Source organism: Saimiri boliviensis, chromosome 15 (assembly GCF_048565385.1).
Source record: "Saimiri boliviensis isolate mSaiBol1 chromosome 15, mSaiBol1.pri, whole genome shotgun sequence".
Classification (NCBI taxonomy): Eukaryota; Metazoa; Chordata; class Mammalia; order Primates; family Cebidae; genus Saimiri; species Saimiri boliviensis.
Window position 1 is genome coordinate 72,405,954 of NC_133463.1, and position 25,332 is coordinate 72,431,285.

The 25,332-nt window shown below is 45.0% G+C and overlaps 1 protein-coding gene across 2 annotated transcripts in view; it reads right to left on the reverse strand.

The window, feature by feature from the left end:
- Positions 1-25,332, reverse strand: part of ANXA13 (annexin A13) — a 53,771-nt gene that overhangs the window by 17,079 nt on the left and 11,360 nt on the right. For both annotated transcript variants that reach the window (XM_003933732.3, XM_003933730.3), the window contains 3 exons: positions 12,435-12,510; positions 2,954-3,048; positions 87-257 (listed from right to left, as the gene is read on the reverse strand). In XM_003933732.3, the coding sequence (XP_003933781.2) occupies positions 87-257; positions 2,954-3,048; positions 12,435-12,510 (342 nt within the window). The remainder of the gene's footprint in view (positions 1-86; positions 258-2,953; positions 3,049-12,434; positions 12,511-25,332) is intronic.

Here is a 25,332-nt window from a genome sequence, read left to right on the forward strand (position 1 = left end):
ACGCTGGGAAGTAGGGTCCCTTCTGGGGGCTGCATCCATCTCTACTGGGTATGTGATGCTCCCTTGCGAGCTCAGCTGGGACTGACCTTATTGGTCCTCGTGCACAGGACCTCAATGAGCACAGACTCATCTGTGCCCAGACCTTTCATAGCCTTCTGCAGCTGCCGGGCGGCATACTCGCTGGGGAGGTCCAGAAGGGCCAAGGCTGTCTTCTCGAAGTTTCCACTCAGCTCACTCTTGAGTACCTCCTCCAGGTCCTGCAGAAAGACAGTGAGAGACCTGCTGGGAACAGCCCAGGAGGAGAGGGGCAGGTATCTGCTTGCACTATTGCAAGTGCTTATGGTTGACAAGAAAGATGCTGTGGACATGTGGGGAGTGATCCGGCACATGCCACCTGCTCTCAGCTGCCCGTCCACCTTCCCCCTGGGGCTGTGGCAGAGAGGTGGAGAGGAGCTCACTGCTCAGGAGACCTCACAGATGAATCACAGTAACAACAGTATCTGTGGAACATTTCAGAGCTCAGAGAGCTTTTTCAGCCAATCCCCAAGAGTGCTGAAAAGCCCTCAAGATCTGTTGAACCTCAGAAGATGAAGAATTTTCCCCAAGTATTCAACTAGGAAGGACAGAAATACAGGGCTGCTATCTCTAGAAGGACCAGAGAATTTGTCATCCAAATTGGGATGCTTTTCAGTGTGAAAGGGGCACTATTAGCAATTGCAGAGGACAACAGGAATAAAGAGGATTGTCGTGGAAAAACCGACAGCCCGTACCGTCACTCCAGTTATCTCGCTAAATCCTGGAAGAGACACAAGCGAGGAAGAATGCAGGTATGCAGAAGGGGAAGTGCATGGAATTCTTACTGGCATCTGCTTATTCTTTATTTGAGACATGGTCTCACTGTGTCACCCAGGCTGGAGTGCATGGTGCAATCATGGCTCACCGCAGCCTCTACCTCCTGGGCTCAGATAATCCTCCCATCTCAGCCTCTCAAGTAGCTGAGACTACAGGTGCACACTACCGTGCTCAGCTAATTTTTAAATTTTTTGTGTGTAGAGACGGGGTTTTGCCATATTGCCCAGGCTAATCTCAAACTGCTAGGCTCAAGTGATTCTCTCACTTCAGCCTCCCAAAGTGCTGGGATTATAGGCATGAGCCACCACGACCCCCAGCCTGGCGTCTATTCTGACAAGTGAGCTAACTCCCTTCTCCCTATCTCCCTCTGACAACGTGGTTTAACAGGGGAAATGGGCTGGGTGTGGTGGCTCGTGCCTGTAATCCCAGCACTCTGGGAGGCTGAGGCGGGGGGATCATGAGTTCAAGAGATAGAGACCATCCTGCCAATATGGTGAAACCCTGTCTCTACTAAAAATACAAAAATTAGGTGGGCATGGTGGTGCACCCCTGTAGTCCCAGCTACTTGGGAGGCTGAGGCAGGAGAATCATTTGAACCTGGGAGGCGGAGGTTGCAGTGAGCTGAGATCATGCCACTGCACTCCAGCCTGGCGACAGAGCAAGACTCCATCTTGGAAAAAACAAAAACAAAAACAAAATCAGGGGAAATGGTCAAGAATGGGCATCAGCCTACCTAGAGTGGTTAATGCCCCAACTTAAACCAAAAGCCTTCACGTAGAGGGACAGCCCAGGGTGGCTCAGATTGGAGGCCCACAGACCAGCTGGCATTTCAAGGACACAGACTATACCCAGGAGGCAGAGGTTGCAGTGAGCCAAAATCGCGCCACTGCACTCCAGCCTGGGTGAAAGAGCGAGGCACTGTCTGAAACAAAAAATCAGCTTCATCCATTTAATTAAATGTAATTGAACTGAAGATGCACTTACTCTCATCAAAAATTATGTTGGTGAGCCTAACAGTAAGGAGAGGAGAAAAAGCACAGCCATTGGGGACATTGAGTGTGTGTGTAAATAGCTCTACTTATGGGTATTTGGGTCCTTCAGGAATGGACAATGTTCTTGAAGTCAGAAGACTTGGGTGTGAGACTTGGATATGAGTCCTGGTTCTTCTTCTTTTTTTTTTTTTTTGGTTAGATGTATGATTTTCCATAAGTCATTTATACATATAAGCTTTCCTTTTCCTGTCTGTAAAATGGAAACAATCATAGCTATCATAGCTTTTCAGTGTTGGTGCATACTGGCATTATCTTGACTGATTCTCCCAGCAACCTGAGAAGGGAGCTAAGTTATTATCTCCATTATATCCATGAAAAGACCAAGGCCTGAAGCAATTGTTACCTGCTCAATATCAAATAAGTAGGAAAACCCATCTCCATCTTTCTAGATATCTATTTATATATATAGTGATTGAAATGGTAAAGGTTTGATAAATATAAATGAGAATACAGCATAATAATTGATATTCATTCTGCATAATAATAATTCTAATGACATTGAGAAAAGGTTGTGTCCATTATGTATTAATAAAGAAATAAGAAAGCCTAATGCATAACTAAAGACTTCTCTAGATAACATTATTTTCAACAATAACAAGAATGAAAGAAAAGAGAGAAAATGTAAAGAAAAAAAGGTGTTGATTGCTTAATAAAATGGAGTTTTTTTTTTCTGTTTTCTGTAACAATCACGTATGAAAAATTCCTGTATAAAGATCGACCTGTGGAAACTGATTTTCAAATGACTGATCTATCTACGTATATACAATTAGTCCAAATTAAGTGAAGAAAAGACTAGGGTCTTAATAGAAAAATGAAGTCGATTTAAGAAATAATGAGTTTGAGAGTATTGATCTTACAGACTATTAAGTTAACAGAACAATTTCAGTTTTTCTGAACTTCATTAATGCTGTTAAGTGGTTATTTCAGTTTTCCTCCTGGGCTGACTCGATAAAGCTATAAAGGTACTCTGCGTGGCTGTGGGGACGTGGGGAAGCCGAGACCGCCTGGGCCACAGCTGGGTGCACGCTTGCTCACCACCCCGGAATCACCTTGCCATACGTTGCCTTGTACTTCTGCTTGATTTGTTGCCTCTCCTCTGATGTCCTGCCCGACAAGATTTCAATGATAGCTGCTTCATTGGTTCCTAAAATACAGGAGAAACAAAGCCACAGTGAACAAGAAATAAGGTGGAAGTTTGTTTTAGTCCTGGGTGAGGAAGCCAGGACTCACAGCTTAAGGGTGGTTGGAGGCGTCTATGGAACCAAATGGACCCTCAGCTTTGATGCCTTGTGCTGCAAACTGTATTCTTTTCACTCACTTAGACAAATAGCCATTGAGGCCTCACAGCGCATGGCACACAGTGCTAGGCGTCGCTGTGGAAAGAGAAACAAGTATGACCGGTTCTCTAATTTTATTCCTAAGGAAATGAAAACCTATGTCCACACAACACTTGTATGTGAATGTTCGTAGCAGCATTACTCATAGTAGCTGCAAAGTGGAAACAAACCCAATGTTCATCACCTGAAGAATGAATAAACAAAATGTGGAGTCTCCATCCAGTGGAATGTTATTTGGCTAGAAAAAGGAATACATTACTGACAGATGAACCTGGAACACATGATGCTAAGTGAAAGAAGTCAATCATCGCAGATCACATGTTACATAATTCCATTCATAGGGAAGTCCAGAATAGGAGAATATACAGAGACTGGCAGTATACTAGTGGTTGGGGGTGGATGGACTGCCTAGGGGGATGGTAGCTGGAGTCCAGGGCTTCTTTTTGAAGTGATGAAATTGTCCTAAAATCGACTCTAGGGGCGGTTGCTCGTGTCTGTGAGTATTAACAAAAACTGTTGAATTAAACACTTTAAAGGGTGAATTATATGGTGCATGAATTATATCTCAAGAAAAACGTTTAAAAAAACAACAAGGAAAAGTATAGGCTGTTTCCTGGCCTCTGGATGCTTACAATTGCATGAACAAGATTAAGATACAGGCTCAAATTGTTACAATATTAATCCCTCCCATGTACTTGTTAATTTCAGGAGAGAAGTCCTGATTGAAACCATGAAGAGGGGTTGCCCCTTTTAGCTCCTATTACCTCGGAATTATGCTATTTTTAAAAAAGATTTTTCCCTGATGCTCAAAGTAATGCAAGCTCATGGCAGCAATTTTATCAGTACTGAAAACTATAGTGAATAGAAAGAAGGGGAGAAAATCCTTGTTAGAACCAGGAACCAGGATCGGAAAGGTGACCCAGGTACTGCCAGTGTGGGAAGGAGAAGGACTGTTTCAATATCAAACCCCACATTAGATTTCTTCAGACTGGATTCAAATCATGGCTCCACCCTGTACAGACTACATAACACTGGATTTGCCTTGCCAAGTCTCAGTTTTCCCACCTGTAAGATGGGGGTAATAGTATACAAGGCTATTGTGAGAATGAAATGTGAGGATCCAAGTATGGGTCCAATCCATGGTGGTCCTAAGAGTGCACCTGGGAAAGCTGGGACACCAGGGGATGTAAATGATCAGGTGCCTGGCACTGCCTCACATCCATGCAGGGCTTGCACAGGGACCAGCCTCCATGAATTGCTCACCCCAGTGACTGAGCTCACTGGGATCAAGGCACAGCACTCAGCAGTTGCAGGAGCTGGAGGAAGCGTCAGAGGCGGTCTAGTCCAAGATCTTATTTACAGATGAGGAAGCCGAGGCACAACACAGCGCCTCTTCTCCGTTCCTGCGTATACCTGACCGTTCTGCAGCATTTAAAATCTGCAGCTGGGAATTCTTTTCTTTGAGACAGGGTCTGGCTATGTCACCCCGGCTAGAGTATAGTGGCATGATCACTGCAACCTCCACCTCCTGGATTCAAACAATTCTCCTGCCTCAGCCTCCCGGGTAACTGGGATTACAGGCATGCACCACCATGCCCAGCTAATTTTTGTGTTTTTGGTAGAGATGGGGTTTCATCATGTTGGTCAAGCTGGTCTCAAACTCCTAGCCTCAGGTGGTCTGCCTGCCTCAGCCTCCCAAAGTGCTGGGATTATTTGTGTGAACCACCATGTCCTGCCTGCAGTTGACAATTCTTTGTGTGAAACACCTTCCTAGATGGCTTTGAACCTCCTTTCCTGGTTCTTCCTTTCTCCTCTCCATCACCTCCCTCTCAGCATCCTTGATTGGCCTTTCTTCTTCCATTTGCCTTTTGAACTCTGTTTTCAGTTCTCCCCTTTAGCTGGAGTCACTCCTTTCCCAGACCACTATCACCCTTTCACTGATGAAGCCAAGATCAGTGCCTCTAGCCCTAACTTCTCCTCTGAGTTCAGACCTTATTTTCAGTTGCCTGTAGCCAACTTCCCATGGATTTCCCAAGGCATCTCAACTTTCATCATAGCTTAAACTGAACTCATTTTGTCTATCCTTAAATCTACTCCCCACCCTGTTCCTTTGTCTCAGCACCTGGCATGACCTGTATTAGAGAAAATCCGAAGTCACCTTTGAGGGCCCACCTGTCTCTTTTACTCTCAAATACTACAAAGTCCCGTCTGTCTCACCTATGAGACACTCATTGACCTGTTCCTCTCCTTCACTGCTACTGTCCCTGCCTAACAAGCCCTAAGTGTTTTTAGCCCCCACCCCAATATCAGGCTTTGTTTTCTGCCATCCACCTTGGGACGCTCGCATGTCTTCATTTCATGCCTTACTTCAGATGCCTTTAGTGATTCCTCTTGACTCCTAGAATTAAATCAGAAGCCCTTACGGTGAAATTGAGGCTGCCTGAAGTTTGGTGTCATACTACTCTTCTGGACCCATCTCTGTGCACAGCAGCCCAAGGCTTGTTCATCTAATCTCGGCCATATTTAAGTTTCTGCTTCCTCTGTTCTTCCACAGCACGTTATGTACATGGATATTTGTAGGATCACTGCAGTGAGTATCTAAGACTGCAGTACGGAGAGTCTGAGCCCGGCACCTGGGCGGGAGGGGCCGCTGAATGGCAATTTGTCCTGTTACGGTGCCACTTCCTGCCATCTTGCTCTGGTTGGTGGATGGACCGGGATGATGGCTGCTACCCAGCTGAGCCATCGGGATCCTGAGGAAACAAGATTGTGCAGATGCTTTTTGATGGAAGGATTGAGAGCAGGAAAAGTCTAGGCCATGGGAATGGCAAATGAATGGAGGAAACCTGGCTGGAGATGGGGAAGAGAAAAAAAGGGAGCCCCGGAAAAAAAAATGTGAGTTGTTTTACCCTCCCTCCGCTCTGGCACCAGCCCTCAGAGTCGGCTTTGGAATGACAGAGACGGGACTTAGAAAGAGAGTTCTGAGCAGGAATCTGATTGGAGAACTGGGTTCCAAACCTTTGGGTCCTGGAACTGTTCACTTAACCTCAAGGAGTATTTTCACCTCCACAGCTCTGGGAACGTTTAGCTGTTTGGTTCCAACTGGAGAAACAGAAAATTCTAGGATGAACTCACTTGCAAAAATAGCAGGAGTGAGTTGTCTGCCTGGTGCTGGCTTGGTTCCCACACCAGGATTTACGTTGTTCCCCTTCATTTCCTTCCGGAGCTTCGCCTCCATCATGGGTATCCAATTACTCATTCTATGACGCTATTGTGATTTTTTTTTTTTAAACTTCTGAGTGCCAGATATCTCACTTTAAAAGGGATTTCTTTTTCTTGTAAATATGTCTTGAACCTATTCGTTTCTTTTCATTCAAGCTGCTCCTGTCCCAGAGAAGGGCCTTGGCCTCTTGGTCCTGGATCCTGGCAGGTGCCAGGCTGGGAAGGAGCCTTTCTGCCTGCAGGAGGCCCATTCACTGCACTGGGCCAGCCAGGAAGCTGGGGCTCAAGCCTGGCTCTCCCTTTTCCCTCACCCCACATTCGCTCAGACTAAGGCCTCTCCAGCCCACCTCCTTAGTGCCCCTCAGATGCACACATTTCTCTCCATCCTCACCTCCACCCCATCACTCAGCAGAACGATGGATACCACCCACATGCGGGTTCTTCTCTTGCTCTCACTTTTTCCAATCAGCATTCACCGCCCCCAGAACAACCGTTCTGAAGTGCGGATTGGCCTGCTCACCCCTCTGCTCCAGACTTTTCAGTATAGGCCCTTTCAAATGCAGAATGAGGCTTCAACTCTCCAGTGGGGCCTATGGGGTCTTTCGGCCTCTCAAAGTCTCATCCTTCTACCTGTTCTCTCCCAAGCTACTTTCCACCCACCTTGTAGACGATTTGCAGCTCCTAGAACAAACAACACTTTCTCTCTCCCCTCTAGGCCTTTGCATAGGCTGTTCTCCCATCTGGAACACACTGATCCTCACCTCCACTCCCACTTCTTCAGGTCTCAACTGCCTGCACACTTCCGGACGGATGAGGCTTCTCTCCCTCTGTGTCCCTCGTGCTGCCTGCTCTTCCTGTCTCTACCGGGACACACTCCAAGTTCCAAGGGAGCAGACTGTTTTGTTTACCACCGTATTCCAACAGAAGGCTGTCAGTATTTATCAGATGACTTGCTGAATGAATGGATGCTTAAACGTGCATCTATGAATGAATGAGGAAGTTTGCATGTCATCACAATGGAACCTTGTCTCTGCAGTGGTGTAGGCTGCATGTGATACTCAGATGGGTCTGCACAGCAAGGACCAATAGAAATCCTCTCTGCTCTGATGTCACATAAAGCCCACATCTGGATAATCAGGAAAATGAAATTAATATTAAAAATAATAGTGTTTTTTAGACATTCTTTCTGGGAATCCTTTACAAAAAGCGAGAGACCAACCCAAATGCTTGTCAATGATAGATTGGATAAAGAAAATGTGGCACATATACACCATGGAATATTATGCAGCCATAAGAAAGGATGAGTTCATGTCCTTTGCAGGGACATGGATGAAGCTGGAAACCATCATTCTCAGCAAACTGACACAGTAACAGAAAACCAAACACTGCATATTCTCACTCACAAGTGGGAGTTGAACAATGAGAACACATGGACACAGGGAGGGGAACATCACACACCAGGCCCTGTAGGGGGATGGAGAGCGTTAGGAGAAATAGCTAATGTAGATGACGGGTTGATGGGTACAGCAAACCACCACGGCACGAATATACTGATCTAACAAACCTGCATGTTCAGCACATGTATCCCAGAACTTAAAGTATAATAATAATAACAACCTAATAAAAGTCTATGAAATTTTAAAGCTAAAAAAAGAAAGCGAGAAGCCGGATTGCAAAACAGTCCTGAGGTGGCCCAGCGACAACCTGGAGGTGGGGGAGGCTGTGAAAACGACACTGGATTCCCCCAAAGTCCTCTCTGAGTCCAGGTTTCAGGCTGTTCCGGGGATGTTTCTATACCCGGCCACTGAACAGTGACCTAACTCTACATTTCACAATATGTGTATCATATAAGCAGTGCTGCTGAATGATTTCCTGTAAATACTTAACAATGGTTTGAGGCACGAGCACTAGTCCCCAGTAGTTCTGGGAAAGGCCTTTTTTTAAAATGAGAAAAGAAGGAGCCACACGCTGGACACTGTAATTTCACAGCAGAGGTCACAGCCGGGGCGAGAATCAGCCTCAGGAAGTGCCTCCTGGCCTCCTTGGTTTTGCTTTTCCCAGAAATTTTCTGGGATGACACCAAGTCACATTTCAGCAGGAACGGGGGCCAGAGACAGGGTGGGAAGCCCCCCAGGCCCATGAGCCAGAGCAGTGATCGGGGCTGTGGTAGAGGCTCAGCTTTCCCTTGGGCTCCAATGCCAGCCCAGTCTGCCTTGCTGAGCCCAGGAGGCTGCAGCCCCCACTCTGGTGCTCAAGGGCCATTCTCTTCTGCTAGCACTGCTGGGCCGCAACGTCCCTCATTTCTCCTTGGGAAGTGGGAGTGCAGGGGAGAAAGATGAAGTAATGAATGGCACAGTCCTGCCTGCCTGAGCAGGTCACTGCTTCCCGCTCATCCTCTGTCTCAGTTTCCTGAGGCTGCTGATTCAATGACCACAAACTTGGTGGCTTGAAACAACAGCAGCCTATTCCCGCACAGTGCTGGAGCGTGGCAGTCTGAAATCCTGGTGTCAGCAGGCCCACAGTCCCATCAGCTGCCCCGCGGCAGAGTCTGTTCCTTGCCGCTCCTGGCTTCTGCTGGGAACCCTTAGCATTCTTGGGTTTGTGGCCATATCTCTCTAATCTCTGTCTCCATCTTCCCATGGCCTTCTCTCTGTGTGTCTCCTCCTCTGTCTCTTCTAAGGACGCTAGTCATTAGATTTGCGTCCTACCCAGGTAATCCAGGATAGTCTCATCTCAGGATCCTTAACTTAATTATCTCTGCAAGGACTCTTTTTCCAAATAGTCATGTTCACAGGTTCTGGGGGGATATATTTTTGGGGAGCCCCCATTCAACCCAGTTCACCCTCAGTAATGGAGAACAAGGGTGTACCTACTTGATGCTCATACGAATCTCATTGGCTTTGTGCAGATTTTAGATCCCAGAACAATATTGTTCCAAAGGAGGCAATCCACATATGATGAGGGCCACTGAGGTGCTGGGCTCATTGTTCAACTCCCACATATGAGTGAGAACATGTGGCGTCTGGTTTTCTGTTCCAGTGTTAGTTTGCTGAGAATGATGGTTTCCAGCTTCATCCATGTCCCTGCAAAGGACATGAACTCATTCTTTTTTATGGCTGGGTGGTATTCCATGGTGTATATGTGCCACGTTTTCTTTATCCAGTCTATCAATAATGGGCATTTGGGTTGCGCTCTTTTTTAAAGCATTCTCAGGAAGAAAGTAAAAAAAATATTATTATTATTATTTTGAGACAGAGTTTTGCTTTTGTTGCCCAGGCTGGAGTGCAATGGTGCAATCTCAGCTCACTGCAACCTCTGCCTCCCACGTTCAAGCGATTCTTCTACCTCGGCTTCCCATAGCAGGGATTACTGGCATGCCCAACTTTTCCTGGATAATTTTGTATTTCTAGTAGAGATGGAAATATTAATTGCATTTTCCTGATTATCCAGATGTGGGCTGCATGTGGCCTCAGAGTAGGAGGATTTCTATTGGTTCTTGCTACACAGACCCATCTGAGTATCACATACAGCCTACACCACTTCAGAGACAAGGTTCTGTCATGATGACATACAAACTTCCTCATTCATTCATTCATTCTTTGATACATACACATTCATTCATATAGGCTCTGCTGGGCTCTGTGTATATGCACAATGAGGTGCTGGCCTCTGCATAATGATTTCCTGGAGCTGAAGAGAGGGAGGGGCTGCTAATAGGTGTGGGGTTTATTTCTGGGGTGATGAAATGTTCTGGAATTAGTGGCGATGGTTGCAAAATCCTGTGAATATACTAAAACTCTGAATTGCATGCTGCAAAAGCGTGAATTTTGTGGTTTGCAAATTATATCACAATAAGCAGAAAAATTAATAAAACATTCTGTGGACTGAGATGGCTCCTACCTGTTGTTAATAATACTGAGCAATGTCTTCTCAGTCTGTCCCCATCCCCTCCAGGACTGCAGCCATGTGGCTGAGGTGCCCTAGGTAGGATGTCTCTAAATTGGTGGCATTTGAAGTGAGTGTTGAGAATAGGTTCACTCCCAGCGTTCCCCACTTACTGGCTTGGTGACTTTGACTGTCTTACTTAACATGGCAGATCCTTAGTTTCCGCAGCTGGAAAATTGATTTTTGTAAGAACTTGTTGAGATTATGTATATGAAGTGCTTAGCCCAATGCCTGAGAGCTTAACAGTTTCTCAATAATGTAAAAAAGAAAATCTGGGAAATGAATCCACTTTGCCCTTTGACCCCTCTGTCCCTTTCAGTGATTTCACTTGCTTGTTGTTCTGGAACTCCTGATCAGCAAACCTGGGTCAATCAATTTCTCATTTTACCTTCAAGGCTGCAAAATCACACAACCACATGGGCTGGAGCCACGAGAAACCATGATCTCCCTACTCAGCATGCCACACAGTGTGCATCAGTTGTCTTCTGTTGATGGTCTATCCCTTCTCTGCTACTCAAGGGCTATTTCAAGCCACCACTCAAGCCCCATACTCCATTGTCAAACCCTTCTCTTCAGCAGATAACCTCACCTCCCACTCACTGAGCAACGTCAGGTTACCAGGCATGGGTGCCTTCCATTTCTCCCCCAACAACACCATGAAGGTATCTACTCCAGCTGTCAGTCTCAGTGCCTTCCCTCCCTTTCCTGTTCAAGGGAAATCCTTGCATCTGTGCTTTGAATCTTACCCTCTCCCAGGCTTCTGGGACTAGACCTTGTGTCATGAGCAGCTTCCTTGAATCACAGGACCTCTCTTCACGGCCCTAGACTGAGATGCTCTCTCCCTCATCCCACCCTGGTCCCTGATCTGCCTTAGTTTTGACTTCTTGCTGAGTTCCCCACTCTTGGCCATGCACTGACCCTTAGGATATAAACAGCTTCTCCATTTTCAACTCTTGATTGTTGCTCTTGACCAATTTTGCACTCGTTTGATCTACTTCTACATGCCGCTTCGAGGTCCCTAATCCAGCTCTCATCAGACTCAATTTCCCCGTCATCTCCCAGGGAAGGGATCAGAGGGGTTTAGATCATATCAGGTGAGATGGATAATTCCCACATGTTGTGAGAGGTACCCAGTGGGAGATAATTAAATCATGCGGGTGGTTTTCCCCCTACTGTTCTCATGGTAGTGAATAAGTCTCACATGATCAGGTGGTTTCATAAGGGAAAACCCCTTTCACTTGGTTCCCAATTCTCTCTTGCCTGCTGCCGTGTAAGAAGTTCCTGTGCTCTTGCTTCATCTTCTGTCATGCTTTTGAGGCCTCCTCAGCCATGTGGAATTGTGAGTCCATTATCTCTCTCTCTCTCTCTCTCTTTTTTTTTTTTTGAGGCAGTTTTGCTCTTGTTGCCCAGGCTGCAGTACAATGGTGCGATCTTGGCTCACCACAACCTCTGCCTCCCAGATTCAAGCGATTCTCCTGCCTCAACCTCCCGAGTAGCTGGGATTACAGGCATGCACCACTATGCCTGGCTAATTTTGTCTTTTTAGTAGAGACAGGGTTCTCCATGTTGATCAGGCTGTTCTTGAACTTCCAGTCTCAGGTGATCTGCCTGCCTTGGCCTTCCAAAGTGCTGAGGTTACAGGTGTGAGCCACCACACCCAGCCTATAAACCTCTTTTTCTTTATAAATTACCCTGTCTCGGATATGTCTTTATTAGCAGCGTGAGAACAGACTAATACACCAGGATTGTATGAACTGTACTTCTCATGAGGGTTCTCTCACCTCAAGGTCGAATTAAATATCACACTATCCAACTCCTAACTCTTATATAGAATCCTGAAAAGTAACAGGATCTGACCATAATTTCGAGAACTTTAATAAAGAGGTCAGTGGAAGTGATTGACTTGAGTTAGCTTGGAATACACAGGACGGTGAGATGTCCCCTTCCTAACATCATGGGAAAGTTGGACAGGAGACCAAGTTTAATCAACTTCAGAAGTAAATTAGCAACAAAATATCTCTCATACCCATTCCTTTGCAGGCTTTGTTCAGCTTTTTGGCATCTCGATCCACATCAAAACCCTGAGGACTGCTTGCTTTAGCCTGGAAAAATAATTGAAAAGGTGAGATGACAATATAGACATGCCTAAATGATCTCTGGGTAAAATCAGTAGCAAACTAGAGGACCAAGCAGTCATCCTAACTAGGGACCAGCTATCACTTCACACACTGGCACATGTAGAAATCAGCTGTGGAGACTCTGGCCCCAGAGAGGTGACTGGTACTCCTTGGGGCCAGCTGGCCTTGGATGACCAAGAGAATGGGCCCCTCTGTTCTCAAAGATAATCATCCTGGCCAGCTCTGCAATGAGGGATTTTCATATCAACCTCACCTTTGTGTGTCTGCCTCTGATACAAAGAATAATACTGTGGGCCAATGTCCTGGATTAATGGTTCTCCCTGCTTGCCATGAGACACAGCTATGTCTAAGGAATAGGTCAGAAGCTGAGGGTTCTAGGATCTTACTACAGGTTCATTTGGTGACTTGTATGCCATCCATTCAAGGAGAGACATATGTTTTGGTTTGTTGGAGATACTATAGAACATAGTTTTGGTTTTAGTGCTCCTTAGGAAGATAAAGTCATGTTTATACACCATGCTGAGCTGTTTCTCATACTTTGGTAATTGGCATAATACATGCACTATTGCACCCACAGTTACCTGTGTCTAAATAATAAGCAAATTATTATTTGCTTATTTTCCTTTCAATTGACATTCATTTTTACTTAAAGTTTCTTAAAAAGGAAATTTTTGGAAGCACAAAAATGGAAACTCACTATTTCTTGCGTAAATGAAAGGTAACCATAAATACAAACACATAGCGATTAAAACCTGCAATTAACCTGTGAGGTTAATTGCAGTTATGCAGCTGGTAGCTAGAAACACACCCTGAGTTTCCTGTCTTTGCCTTTCCTCACAGAGCTTCTCCTAAGTGCTACGTGTCCATATATTTTCTTTTCTTTCTTTTTTTAAAATTTGAGACAGAGTCCCACTGTGTCATCCAGGCTGGAGTGAAATGATGTGATCTCAGCTCGCTACAACCTCTGCCTCCTGGGTTCAAGTGATCTCATGCCTCAGCCTCCCTAGTAGTTGGGATTGTAGGTGCATGCCACCACACCTGGCTAATTTTTTGTATTTTTAGTAGAGACGAGGTTTTGCCATGTTTCCCAGGCTGGTCTTGAACTCCTGAGCTCAGGCAATCTGCCTGCCTCAGCCTCCCAAAGTGCTGAGATTACAGGCATGAGCCACCATGCCCAGAGTGTCCACATCTTTTTTATCCTTGCGTGAAGGCTGGTTTAAGCGCTGCTGGTGGTACCACCGTGATTCAGCTCTCCCCGGCCTCATTTCCTTCGGCACCTAGTGGAAGCTAACAGTAAACTGCATGCGGCTCAGTGAGGATGTTGCCTTTCTCTGCACGGCATCCTTATTTTCCTTATTTCCCCTTCCCTCATTGTATGGCCTCTTGGAGGCTGCCAGTCGTGAGGCTCGAACCTCTTTGCCCACCCTTGGTCACCCATGTGGGCACGTGCCCTGTGACTCTGGCAGTCAGGATTGGTTCAGCAGTGTAGATGTAATCCAAGCAGGATTGGAGTCAATTAGAGTCTTTCCCTTGGCTGATATATAGATACTGAGAAAGATACACGTCTCTCTCCTACTGGGTCTGCTAGGGTGAAAGTGAGTGAGTGTAGGGCTCCTAGTGGCATTTTGTCCACTACATAAAATGGGTGGGGAGAGAGAAAGGAGGGGGGGGAGAGAGAGAGAGAGAGAGAATATAACACTGTACAAATCCGCAGACAGAGCAGTGTCTGTGTCCTTGGGCTTCCCAGTTTCATTAACGAACTTCCCTGGTCTAAGTTAATATGAGTTGGGTGTCCGTCCTTGTGATCCAAAGTATCCTGGCTAATATCTGTGGACTGAAGGCGAGCTGGCTTGAGGCTTTGGTTAATGAAGAATCACAGACTCCTAGAGCCAAAAGGATCTTCAGGGTCACCTATCACCTCCCTGCCTTTTGGAATATGAGGGCATCTTGAAGCATCTGTCCCTGACACAAGCCAGGAAGGGGACTGGCATTGTTGTACACCTTCTGTGTGCCAGGCAGTTTATAGCTCTTTCTTCATTATGCATAGGGAAGAGTGGGCATTACTAGTCTACCTGCCACATAAGGAAACCTGGGTTCAGGCAGGTTAGATCATTTGTTTGAGATCTTGCAGGATGCAGGACTGCACCCAGCTCAATTTGCCTCCTAAAGCCTTTGCTCCGAGCAGTACTCAATACCACCTTGCATTCTATGACTAGAGCTTCCATGATCCGACAGAGGGGTCGGATGACTCTGGAGTTGCAGAATGACACCTGCTGTTTTCCTTATCCAAATCTTTTGTGAGATATAAGAAAGCTATATGGTGCTTTTGAAGTCTTGTTGATGGGACTAGCTACATAATTTGCTGGGCTTAGTACAAAATGAAGTGCAGGGTTCCTTGCTCAAAAACGAGGAAGAATTTCAATAGGGTAACATGAGAGTATTAAACCAAGCACAGAGCCCTTCCGAGCATGGGGTCCTGTGCAGTTGCACAGGCTGCACACTTATAAAGCCCACCCTACTTTTGATCAAATTCTGAAGGCGCTGGTCCTCTGAGTGTGGAAGTAGTAACTTCAAAATCATAACAATGTCTTTGCTTTTCATCCAGAGTATTATGGAGTGCCCAGGAAGTGAGGCCAAATTGAACCAGGGCAACAGAAGTCTCTGATCAATAGGCTAATTCAGAAGCTGTTCTCTATGTCCTGTTAGCCTCATCAGTGCAGAGAATTTGGTGGGGCACATGATCTGTCCCACTTCACAACTAACACGCTGAAACAGAGACAAGGAGCTCTGCCAATGGCTGTGCGGGTTATGCCCTGGCTGAGGGGCTGGGGCAGAACCGAGCTGGGGGCACACATGCCAAGCCTGGTGCTGGCAGGACTGCTTCCCCTTGAGGGTCACCTTTTCCTCATTTGCACAAAGGAGCTGGGAGGGCTTGTGGAGGCTGTGTGGAGACTTGTCTAAGGCCACTTGGCCAGGCAGGTTGAGTGGGAGCTGGGGCTAGAATCTGATTCTGCCAGATCTAACACGACATGCCTGTCCCTCATCCCCTTCCTGTTTTAGGGAGGCCGTTCCATGATACAAATATCACAGAGTTATAGGAGCTCAGGGGTGAGACAAAAGGATGCTGTCAACATGCCCAAGACCAAAAAACCTAGTAAATCAGTGTCATTTGATCCAAAATAACGCTGGTATCTGGGAGGTGCAGCAGGAGAATGTTGAGTCGTGTTATGAACGAAGATAAAATTGGGACTTAATTTTTTCTTTTTTTACTTCTTAAAAAAATTTTTTTTGAGACAGGGTTTTACTCTTTCACCCAAGCTGGAGTGCAGTGGTACAATTTCAGCTCACTGCAGCCTCTGCTTCCCAGATTCAAGCTATTCTCCTGCCTCAGCCATCCAAGTAACTGGGATTACTGGCACATACCACCATGCCTGGCTAATTTTTGTATTTTTAGTAGAGACAGGGTTTCACCATGTTGCCCAGGCTGGTCTCAAACTCCTGAGCTCAAGTGATCCATTCGCCTCGGCCTCCCAAAGTGCTGGGATTACAGGTATGAGCCACCACACCTGGCCTTCTTTTTATTTTTTCTTTACAAATAATGTGGGTAGGACTCTGTATCAGAGGCACCACCATCAGCAGGACAGACTGAGGTCCCAGTCCCCTGACTCCCTACAGGAACCACTGATTGTCTTTCCTAATCAGCTTGAGAAGATAATTCAGACTTGTTCCTTGTAACAGCAGGATATTTGATGTCGAAGTGAAGGAATCATGTGATGTGATTTTAAAAGAGAAAGAGAAAGAAAACAGTCCATTTGGCGCTGTCCCCTCTGAATGGTGAGGCTGCCTCCACAATGGCCGCATTCAGAAGTGATGCTCAGTGCTGGTGCAACTGGTGTCCAGTGGCTTGTCCCCAGGAGCTGGGTACCGAACTTCTTCTCGGGGATGTATATGGAGCAGACATACCCCATCCATTGTTCATTGTTAGTGGGATAGACAGCTGATGATGGGGCCTCAGGCCTGTTTGCTTATCAGGAGATGTAGTTTTTGAAACCTGGAGCAACTGAGCAGAACTTCTGCATAGAGTGAGAATGCAAGTCAGGTACAGAACGGACTGCAGGGGCTCCAGGATGGGCTCAGACATGCTTGTGAGGCTTCAGGAGACCACACGGATGTTCCACTTGTTTTCAACTATGAGACCCTGAAGAGGCAGGGCAACCTTCCTTGTTCTGTTTTCTTTCCATTTGTTTATTTTTTAACAGTGCTTGCACTGACACTCAGGAGACAGATAAAAAGAGCACAAGATATTAAATGTCAGTAAAAATGATTTTAGAAGTCTGGGCTTTGGGCCCACAGGAATCCTGGTTTGGATGGATCTGCCTCTTAGCAGAGGATGTGGATCTGCCTCTTAGCAGCTGTGTGAACTTGGGCCATGAACCTCTAAGCCACCATTTCCTCATCTGTAAAATGGGGGCAGTCTCTGCATTGCAAGTCTTGAGGCTTGTGTCAAATAATTTCAAATGCCAGATATGCAGGGAACCACATCAACGTTAGTCCTTTCCCTGCCTCTCTGCATTTCTTGGCTTTTTGCCTTGTGATATTTATAAGATTTCACAAAAGTGATATTTGTGGAGATTTCAATTCTGCATATTTAGATTTAACAGGTTTGGAAGATATGTATACAAAGATATTTATATACACACACGTACCATATGTAGATATATAGGTTTCTAATTCATACATTTTGATCTCAGATGGATAGATGTCTCCCAAACTTGTCAAATGTTTATCTTATAATGCCCCAAGCAGCATCATTATTTATAATAGGTGGCCATTGAAGATATAATAGTAAAGTTGAAGAATGTGGCTTTATTGTCAGAGTGAATTTGAGTCCCAGCATAATTGCTTAGTAGCTGTGTGACTTCGGGCAAATTACAGAACCTCTCTGTGATGTGCTTTCTTTATGGGCATAAGGGAGATGGCTGCCTTTAGTCGGGAGTAGATGAGGTGGCTTTCCGACGCAGCATGTCTTAGAGGGTTTGGAGTGCAGACGCACAACTCCGCACTTTACGTAACCACGCCATGTGAGGCACATTAAGTAACCTCTCACATGCACCACTCACATGTGCTAGTGCTTGGCTGGCAGCTACTATTGTCTGTAGAATGTATAATTACCCTGCTAACGCTGTACCTATGGCTTGGGGCTCCAGGCTCGCTTGAGCCCAGAGAGAGTAAAGCCACATTGAAATTCCCTGCGATTCCTGGAGTGTTTTTCCAGCTACCTGCCACCCTACTGACTTTTCCCGGCCTTCAGTTAGAACCTAAGAGTGGTAAATGGGGATAATCACAGTGCCTCCCTTGTAAGGCTCCTGGAAGAGTTTAAATAAAGTTATTCATGCAAAGCATCTATAACGAAGCCTGGCTGACAGCATGGGTTTAGTAAATGTGAACAATTGATTATTTGTTGAAGACAAATCAGCAATAAACTTTCCAGAATATTTCAAACTCCTTTCCTGCTTGAGGAGTTTCCACCTTGTAAATGGCACTCTAAAGATCAGTTTCTCACTGGTCACCTGCAGTTTGGATCTGAAGTTCCAGACATATATGTCACATGGGGCAGTCATGCTGTGGAGTCCAGGTGGCCTGGCATGATGTCCCAACATCACACCTTGTTAGCTGTCTCATTTGACAAGTGTGATAATTCACACCTCATGGGGTGTGAGGCTCTCCCTGGGATACCACTCTGGTGACATGCTGGTTCCTCAGGTCCAGAATGGAAGCAAGGGCTGTCAGCTCTATGAAACGCACTGCCTGATACATGAATAAGGCACCCTTGGGGCTGGGGGGAATTCCTACCTTGGTTTTTCTTCCTTCTAGTAGATCTACATGTCCTTCTCTGTGTATCTATATTCCTGTGTTCCCTTACCTAAAACAAGAGCGTGAATGATCTCCATTTTTCTTAAAGGAGGAAGCATAGAATATAAACTGAGATGCTCTGATCCTAGGAAGCAGTGTCACCTTGGCAGAAAGAATGCAGAAAACACCCACGCAGAGAAATAACTCAGGGATGTGCCTGCTGCCACAGAGCAGATTGCCTAGGAGGGAGGTCAGCTCTCTTGAATCAAGATTCTGATGCCCCCAGCCAGAAGAACCAGAATGGAAAAACAGACCCCTGATCACATGCCTTCTGTCCCTGTCCAATTCAAGGAAGTCTTAACTCTTATAATAGCAGTGGAACATTCTAGGAACATCTTCCAGGTTGCAGCAAATTCTGGGGATGGAGTGTGTGAAGGAGTTTGCTGAGGGTTGTGATTTGCAAATCGGTTGTTCTATGTATTATATAGTAACCAGCATCTTCCAGAACACCGCCAAAAATACACTCATTTAAGCACATTCATACTTGTCAGTCCTCGTGTCCTGGTTTTCTATTTGAATAGCTTCAAGTCTGGATAATAAGAATAGACTGTCTCATGAGAGGCATGTGAATTAATTAAGAAGAAATATGTTGCAGGCAAATTAGACTCTCCTCTAAATTATTCTTCCTTCTCTTTCTCCTTTGTCTCCTCCTCTTTTTCTTCTTCCCTTCTTTCCTCCCTTATCTTCCTTCAACAAACAAGTATTGAAAATCTATTGTATGCTAAGCACTACCCCAGATCCCTGTTCCCAGGGAAATAAACATGTCGATTTACACCTGACAATTGCATTATGATACAGTAAGCACTTTTAGGTGCAAATAGCTGAGAGGAGAAAGGAATTTTTATGGAGGAGTTGACATTTGTGCTGGTTCTTGAAGGGCAGTAGGAATTAGGCAAGCAATTAAATCAAAGGGAGAGGTGGAGGTGGAAGGAAGACATGCCAGGGAGAGACGGCAGCCTGATGCTTTCAGAGTCTGTGTACGTGCGTGCTTACTATGACCTATGAATGTGCTAACATGATTGCAGCTAATAATGACACAATAGTCCACATAGTGTGGACTTGGGAGTCAGACCTACTCTGTTCAATTGCTGCTTCGCCCTTTGCTGGTTGTACCACCTTGGGCAAGCTGATCCACGTCTATGAGCCTTAGTTGTGTCACCTTTAAAGTGGAGATGCACCTGCTTTTGTGGTTGTGTGAGGTGTTTGGGATGTAGTAGCACAGTGCTGGATTACCGTAAGCACTCAGGAGCTGGCACGTAGGAGGTGGGATGCTGAGTGACATAGGATGTAAGGGTCATTTGTAAACTCTGAGAGTATTATCAAAATGCAGTGGGAGTGGCATTTGGACTGTTTGGTATTTCCAGTGCTGCTCCTCCGAAGTCTTGGCTGGCTGCACTCTGCTCAGTAAATATTTGACAATAGTTGCTTGGTATCTGGGCTGTGAGCCAGGAGGGCCCCCAGGAAGAGCCAGGGAGCAGAGGGCAGAGGGTTTGCTGTACATTGATCTACAGAGAGGTGCTATTTGAGCTGGCATGAAATGAGATCAAAATACAAGGGCCAAATTGGAACCGGGTGGTGGCCTGAGCTTGTTAAGCAGGAGCAAAATGGAGGCAGGCGAAGGGTGTGCTGGAGAGAGCCTAGGACACACCTGACTCTCCTCAGTTTCAGTTATTAACATTGCCACTGCTGGCTAATGGCACCTTGCACCAATATTGGCGATTCTGGTTAAGCTTGCCTTGTATAGATTTTTTTTTTTTCAAAATTCCTGAAAAAAGTTTTAAACAGCTTTACTGAGATATAATTTCTATATACTACATTGTATATTTAATTATACAATTTGGCAAATTTCAACATAGGCGGACACTCATAACACCATCACCACCATCAAGGTAATAAATATTTCATCAGCTATGAAAGTTTCTGTGTGTGTGTGTGTGTGTGTGTGTGTGTGTGTGTAAGAACACTTAACTTGAAATCAACCCATTAAACAATATTTTGTATTTTAAAATTTTTGTACAGAGAGGGTCTCACTATGTTGCCCAGGCTGGTCTTGAACTTCTGGCCTCAAGTAATCCTCTCGCCTCATGCAATCCTTTAGCCTTGGCCTCTCAAAGTGTTAGGATTACAGGCATGAGCTACTGCACTTGACCTTAACAATTTTTAAGTGCATAATAAAGTATAGGGTACAGTGTGCCTTACCCCAGATCTATAGAACAAATTCATCTTGCATAACCAAAACTTCGTACCAGTTGAATAGTGCTTTATTTCCCCTCCCTCTGGTCCCTGGTAAGTACAGTTCTATTCTTTACTTCCATGAGTTTGACTATTTTAGGTACCTCATGTAAGTAGAATCATGCAGTATTTATTTTTCTGGCTTATTTTACTTAGCATAATGTTCTCCCAGTTTGTTCAAGTTGTCACAAATGGCAGAATTTCCTTCTTTTTTGAGGCTGAATAATATTCCATTGTAAACTTGCCTAGTATAGATTTTAAGAACACTACAGAGTTAGGGAAACTGAGGCCAGTTTGGGAAGGGACTTCTTTGAGATCACATAAGTTCTGCCTCCTCTCTCACAGACATCTACCTTTGAACTAGGCATGATGCTATTTTTTCCTCCTTATCTTTTCCAAGACTGTTTTCCCATCTGAAAGATGGTAATAATAGTACCCACCTCGTATGGGTTGTTAGAAGAATATGTATCAAGAGCGCTTGGCAGGATATTCAACACGTGGTGAGTGCTGAGTGTTATTTTTATTCCTTTCTTCCATCTTGACCTGATTCCTGCTGAGTGTTGAGTGAGTCCTTTGCATGGTGCTTTGTGTAGTGCCTTTAAAACTGGAAGTTTACTATAGGAAGCTCAAAATGACTGTTTACGTAGCTTGTCCTAAAGTAGAAACAGCTTTGTACTCATAGATAAGCAGTAGCAGGGGCCAAAGGTCTAATAGAGATGTATGGGAGGAAAACTTAAAATTGAGAATGACAGCAAAATATAGAGCACTTAATATGAGCCAGGCATGGGTCCAGACAGTTTACAAATGACTAACTCATTTAATTCTCCTGACAACCCTATGGAGTAGGTATTATTACCTCCTGTTTTGCACATAAGAAAACCAAGACACACAAGTATGATGAGATAGGGATTCAAACCCATGCAGTCTGGATTCGGAAACTCTACTCTTGACTTCTCATTTATGGATTTTGGGGCTTCTTGTCTAACAGGGATTCAAACCCACACAGTCTGTATTCAGAAACTCTACTCTTGACTTCTCATTAATGGATTTTGGGGGGTTCTTGTCTAATAGGGATTCAAACCCACACAGTCTGGATTCAGAAACTCTACTCTTGACTTCTCATTAATGGATTTTGGGGGGTTCTTGTCTAATAGGGATTCAAACACACACAGTCTGGATTCGGAAACTCGACTTCTCATTAATGGATTTTTTGGGTTCTTGTCTAAATAATTATTTTTTTAAATTTAATAATAGAAAAGCTGGGCCAGGTACGGTGGCTCATGCCTATAATTCCAGCACTTCGGGAGGCCAAGGTGGGAGGATTGCTTGAGCCCTGGAGTTCAAGATCAGCCAGGGCAACACAGTGAGACCCTGTCTCTACAAAAATTCAAAAAAAATTTATCTTGGCGTGGTGGTGTGTGCCTGTAGTCCCAGCTACTTGGGAGGCTGAGGCTAAAGCAGCAGAATCATTTGAGGCCAGGAAGCTGAGGTTGCAGGGAGCCGTGGTTGTACTACTGCACTCCAGCCTGGGTGACAGAGTGAGAACCTGTCTCAAAAAAAAAAAAAAAAAAAAAAAAAAAAAAAGGCGGGGCGGTGGGGGAAAGAAAGAAAAGCTCAGTTCAACTCTTAGACTGATAATCTTTTACAGAAACACTAGTTGAGACCTGAGACTTGTCAATGACCAGGGAAGCCAAGAACCCTTTGTATAGCTGTAGGATCAATAAATGTTCTTGATAATGAGAAACTAGAAAGTAAAATGAAAAACGAAGTTACCACTATTTGCAAGGCAAAACACACAGCCATCTCCCGTGGAGCAAAGTGTGTATGCAGTACAGGCACTATTGTCAAATTCTGCTCACAATATTCCTTCCAGTGCTGATGGAATCATGCTTTCTGCCTCTCATTTGTAAACTGGTACTAATACCTGCCCTCCCTGAAGCATCTCAGGAAGATTAAATAAGACAATGTCAGAGCGCTGGACAGGGAGGTTTCATTATGATGACTCAGGGCTGGCAGGGGAGGAAGCAGCCTTTCTGCCCTTCAAAGGCCCATAGGAATCTTCTTTCTTCTCTTCCCCTCCTCATTTCACACCAAGCCTTCCAGTTCTCCCTTTCCTAAAGTATCTTTCCTTTCAGGTAGAGGAGGGATCATAGCTAAAGGACAACAGTGTGCCAGGGGACTGAATTTTAGGAGACATGTTTTGAAGACTGAAAAGAGATGGAGCCAGTAGGATGGCCAAGGTTTCCAATATGCTTACCTCTTTGTTTTTGTTTTGTTTTGTTTTTTGAGATGGAGTTTCACTCTTTTTGCCCAGGCTGGAGTGCAATGGCATGATCTCGGCTCACTGCAACCTCTGCCTCCTGCGTTCAAGAGATTCTCCTGCCTCAGCCTCACAAGTAGCTGGGATTACAGGCATGCACCACCACGCCAGGCTAATTTTTTGTATTTTTAGTAGAGAGATGGGGGTTCCTCCATGTTGGTCAGGCTGATCTCGAACTCCCGACCTCAGGTGATCCACCCACCTCGGCTTCCCAAAGTGCTGGGATTACAGGCATGAGCCACTGTGCCCGGCTTCAATATGCTTACTTCTTATGGGTGCCTGCTTTTCAGCCTGATAAATTGCCAAATATATTTGTAGGTAAAACATCACTTCTCCCTGCCTGACAGAATCTATGCAAATGGATTGGTGAGTTGTTTTATTCCCAAGGTGCCTATTAGTGTGAGGTAGGGGAGGAAAAAAGGGGTGCTCCAAGTGGATTCCTCCCTGCCACTTCCTGAGTCCTCAGAGAACCAAAGAAATTTGAGATTGACAGCACAGAGCCCTGTGACCCTCCACTTTTTTTAAACATTTGGTTTCCATTGATTCCATTGGCAACTGTGGAGAATGTTTCTACTTAAGCAAATAAGCTGAAGCCTCCCCTTTCTGAAACCATTCCTATCCTCTTGGGAAGAATTAAACTGTTTGATTGCCCAGGACAGAGGGGTTCCCTGGAATGTGCGTCTTTAAGTGCTAAAACTGAGACAGTTCCAGGTAAACCAGGATGGCTGGCCCCGCTAGCTGGAGCTGACTTTGCAAGCTGGCGAGAGCCAATTGTGTGATCTCTTCCCAACTCCATTCAGGGAGGTCATGCTGATAACTTGAAATCAGCCAAGGTGAAAGTATTTACACCACGGAAATTGGCAAGTACCACAAATTAGGCTTTTGTTTTCTCCTAGGGAGCTGGTGGTGAGACATTTTCTAGCACACCACTGACTTTCTTTTTTGTGCCACACTACATTCTAGAGTGTTCTCTCAGATCCTTTTATAGATACATTAGCATATGTTTTTACTAGTCTATTTCCTTCCCTAGACTGTAAACCTTTTGGAGGTTAGGTGTATGTCATGTTCACTCTCATATCCCTAGCACCTAGCACAGTGCCTGACACATTGTAGATACTTGGGAAATGTTCTCTTCCCTTCCAGGGGACGAGGAATCTTCTTTCTTTGTATGTTACAGAATACGCTGAATGCCTTTCCCTTTGCATCCTGGTCTTGTGCCAGTTTGTATTAATGTCAAGGTCAGCGGCAGTGGTAGGGACAGAAGGATGGAACAGGAGACTTATTTGGCTAGAAATCTTGAGCTGAGGATAGTGTCAAGTCTTCTCGGGTGATGAAGCAGAGAGAATGAAAAGAGGAACAGTACATTTAACCAAGGTGTCTGGGAGGGCTCAATCAGACCTCAGCTGGAGAAATAACAGGACTCACAAATGAAAGTAAAGTCCTAAGACCTTCAGATGTGAAACAGTTTGAGCTAAATAGTTTGGGGTTCTTAGAATTTAATACCAAATAGAGGAAATAATGGACTCTGAGGAAGGTGACCTGGCCAAGATATAAGTTAGTAGCCTTTCAACCCTGGTTGCACTCAAAATTATTTGGGATCCCAATCTGATTCTACAAAATCAGAATCTCTGAGGTATAGGGATATATCAGGCATAAATAGTTCTAAAACTCCCCAGACCATTCTAACAAACTACCAGGATTGGGAACCTTTAGTGTGAGAAAAATTAGACACTTTCCCCGTTGACATCCCAGTAAAGGAGGAAGACAACTTAAAAATGTGTTGAGGGTTTACACAAGTAAGAAATCCTTGACCTTATCCAAGATGCTAAAGGTAAAGAGAAGAGGTTTAGCATGAAATCTTAGAGTGAAAATTCAACCCGGGTTTTCCCAAATGGGTGACGTGGAATGCTGAAAGCCATTGGCCCTTCAACTGGGAAAGGAACTCCTTTTACAATTCTCTCTCAACTCTCCTGATTAAGTCTTTGCTTAGTGATAGTGTGTCTTTCATACTCATCTAATCCAGGGCTTGGCAAACTACAGACTGAGGGCCATATCTGGTCCATTACTTATTTTTGTAAATAAAGCTTTATTGGAACACAGCTCACTCATTCGTTTACATTTGGCCTATGGCTGCTTTTACACTACAATGGCAGGGTTACCTACTTGCGCCAGAGGCTCTGTGGCCCACAAAGCCTCATTATGTACTTTGTGGACTTTCACTGTATCCCATGTAGATGATGTAGATAGGTCCCTTTTTAGTCAGAGAATAGGACCTTAGTCATCAACTGGCAACATGAAATTTAGTTAGAATTTAATACATT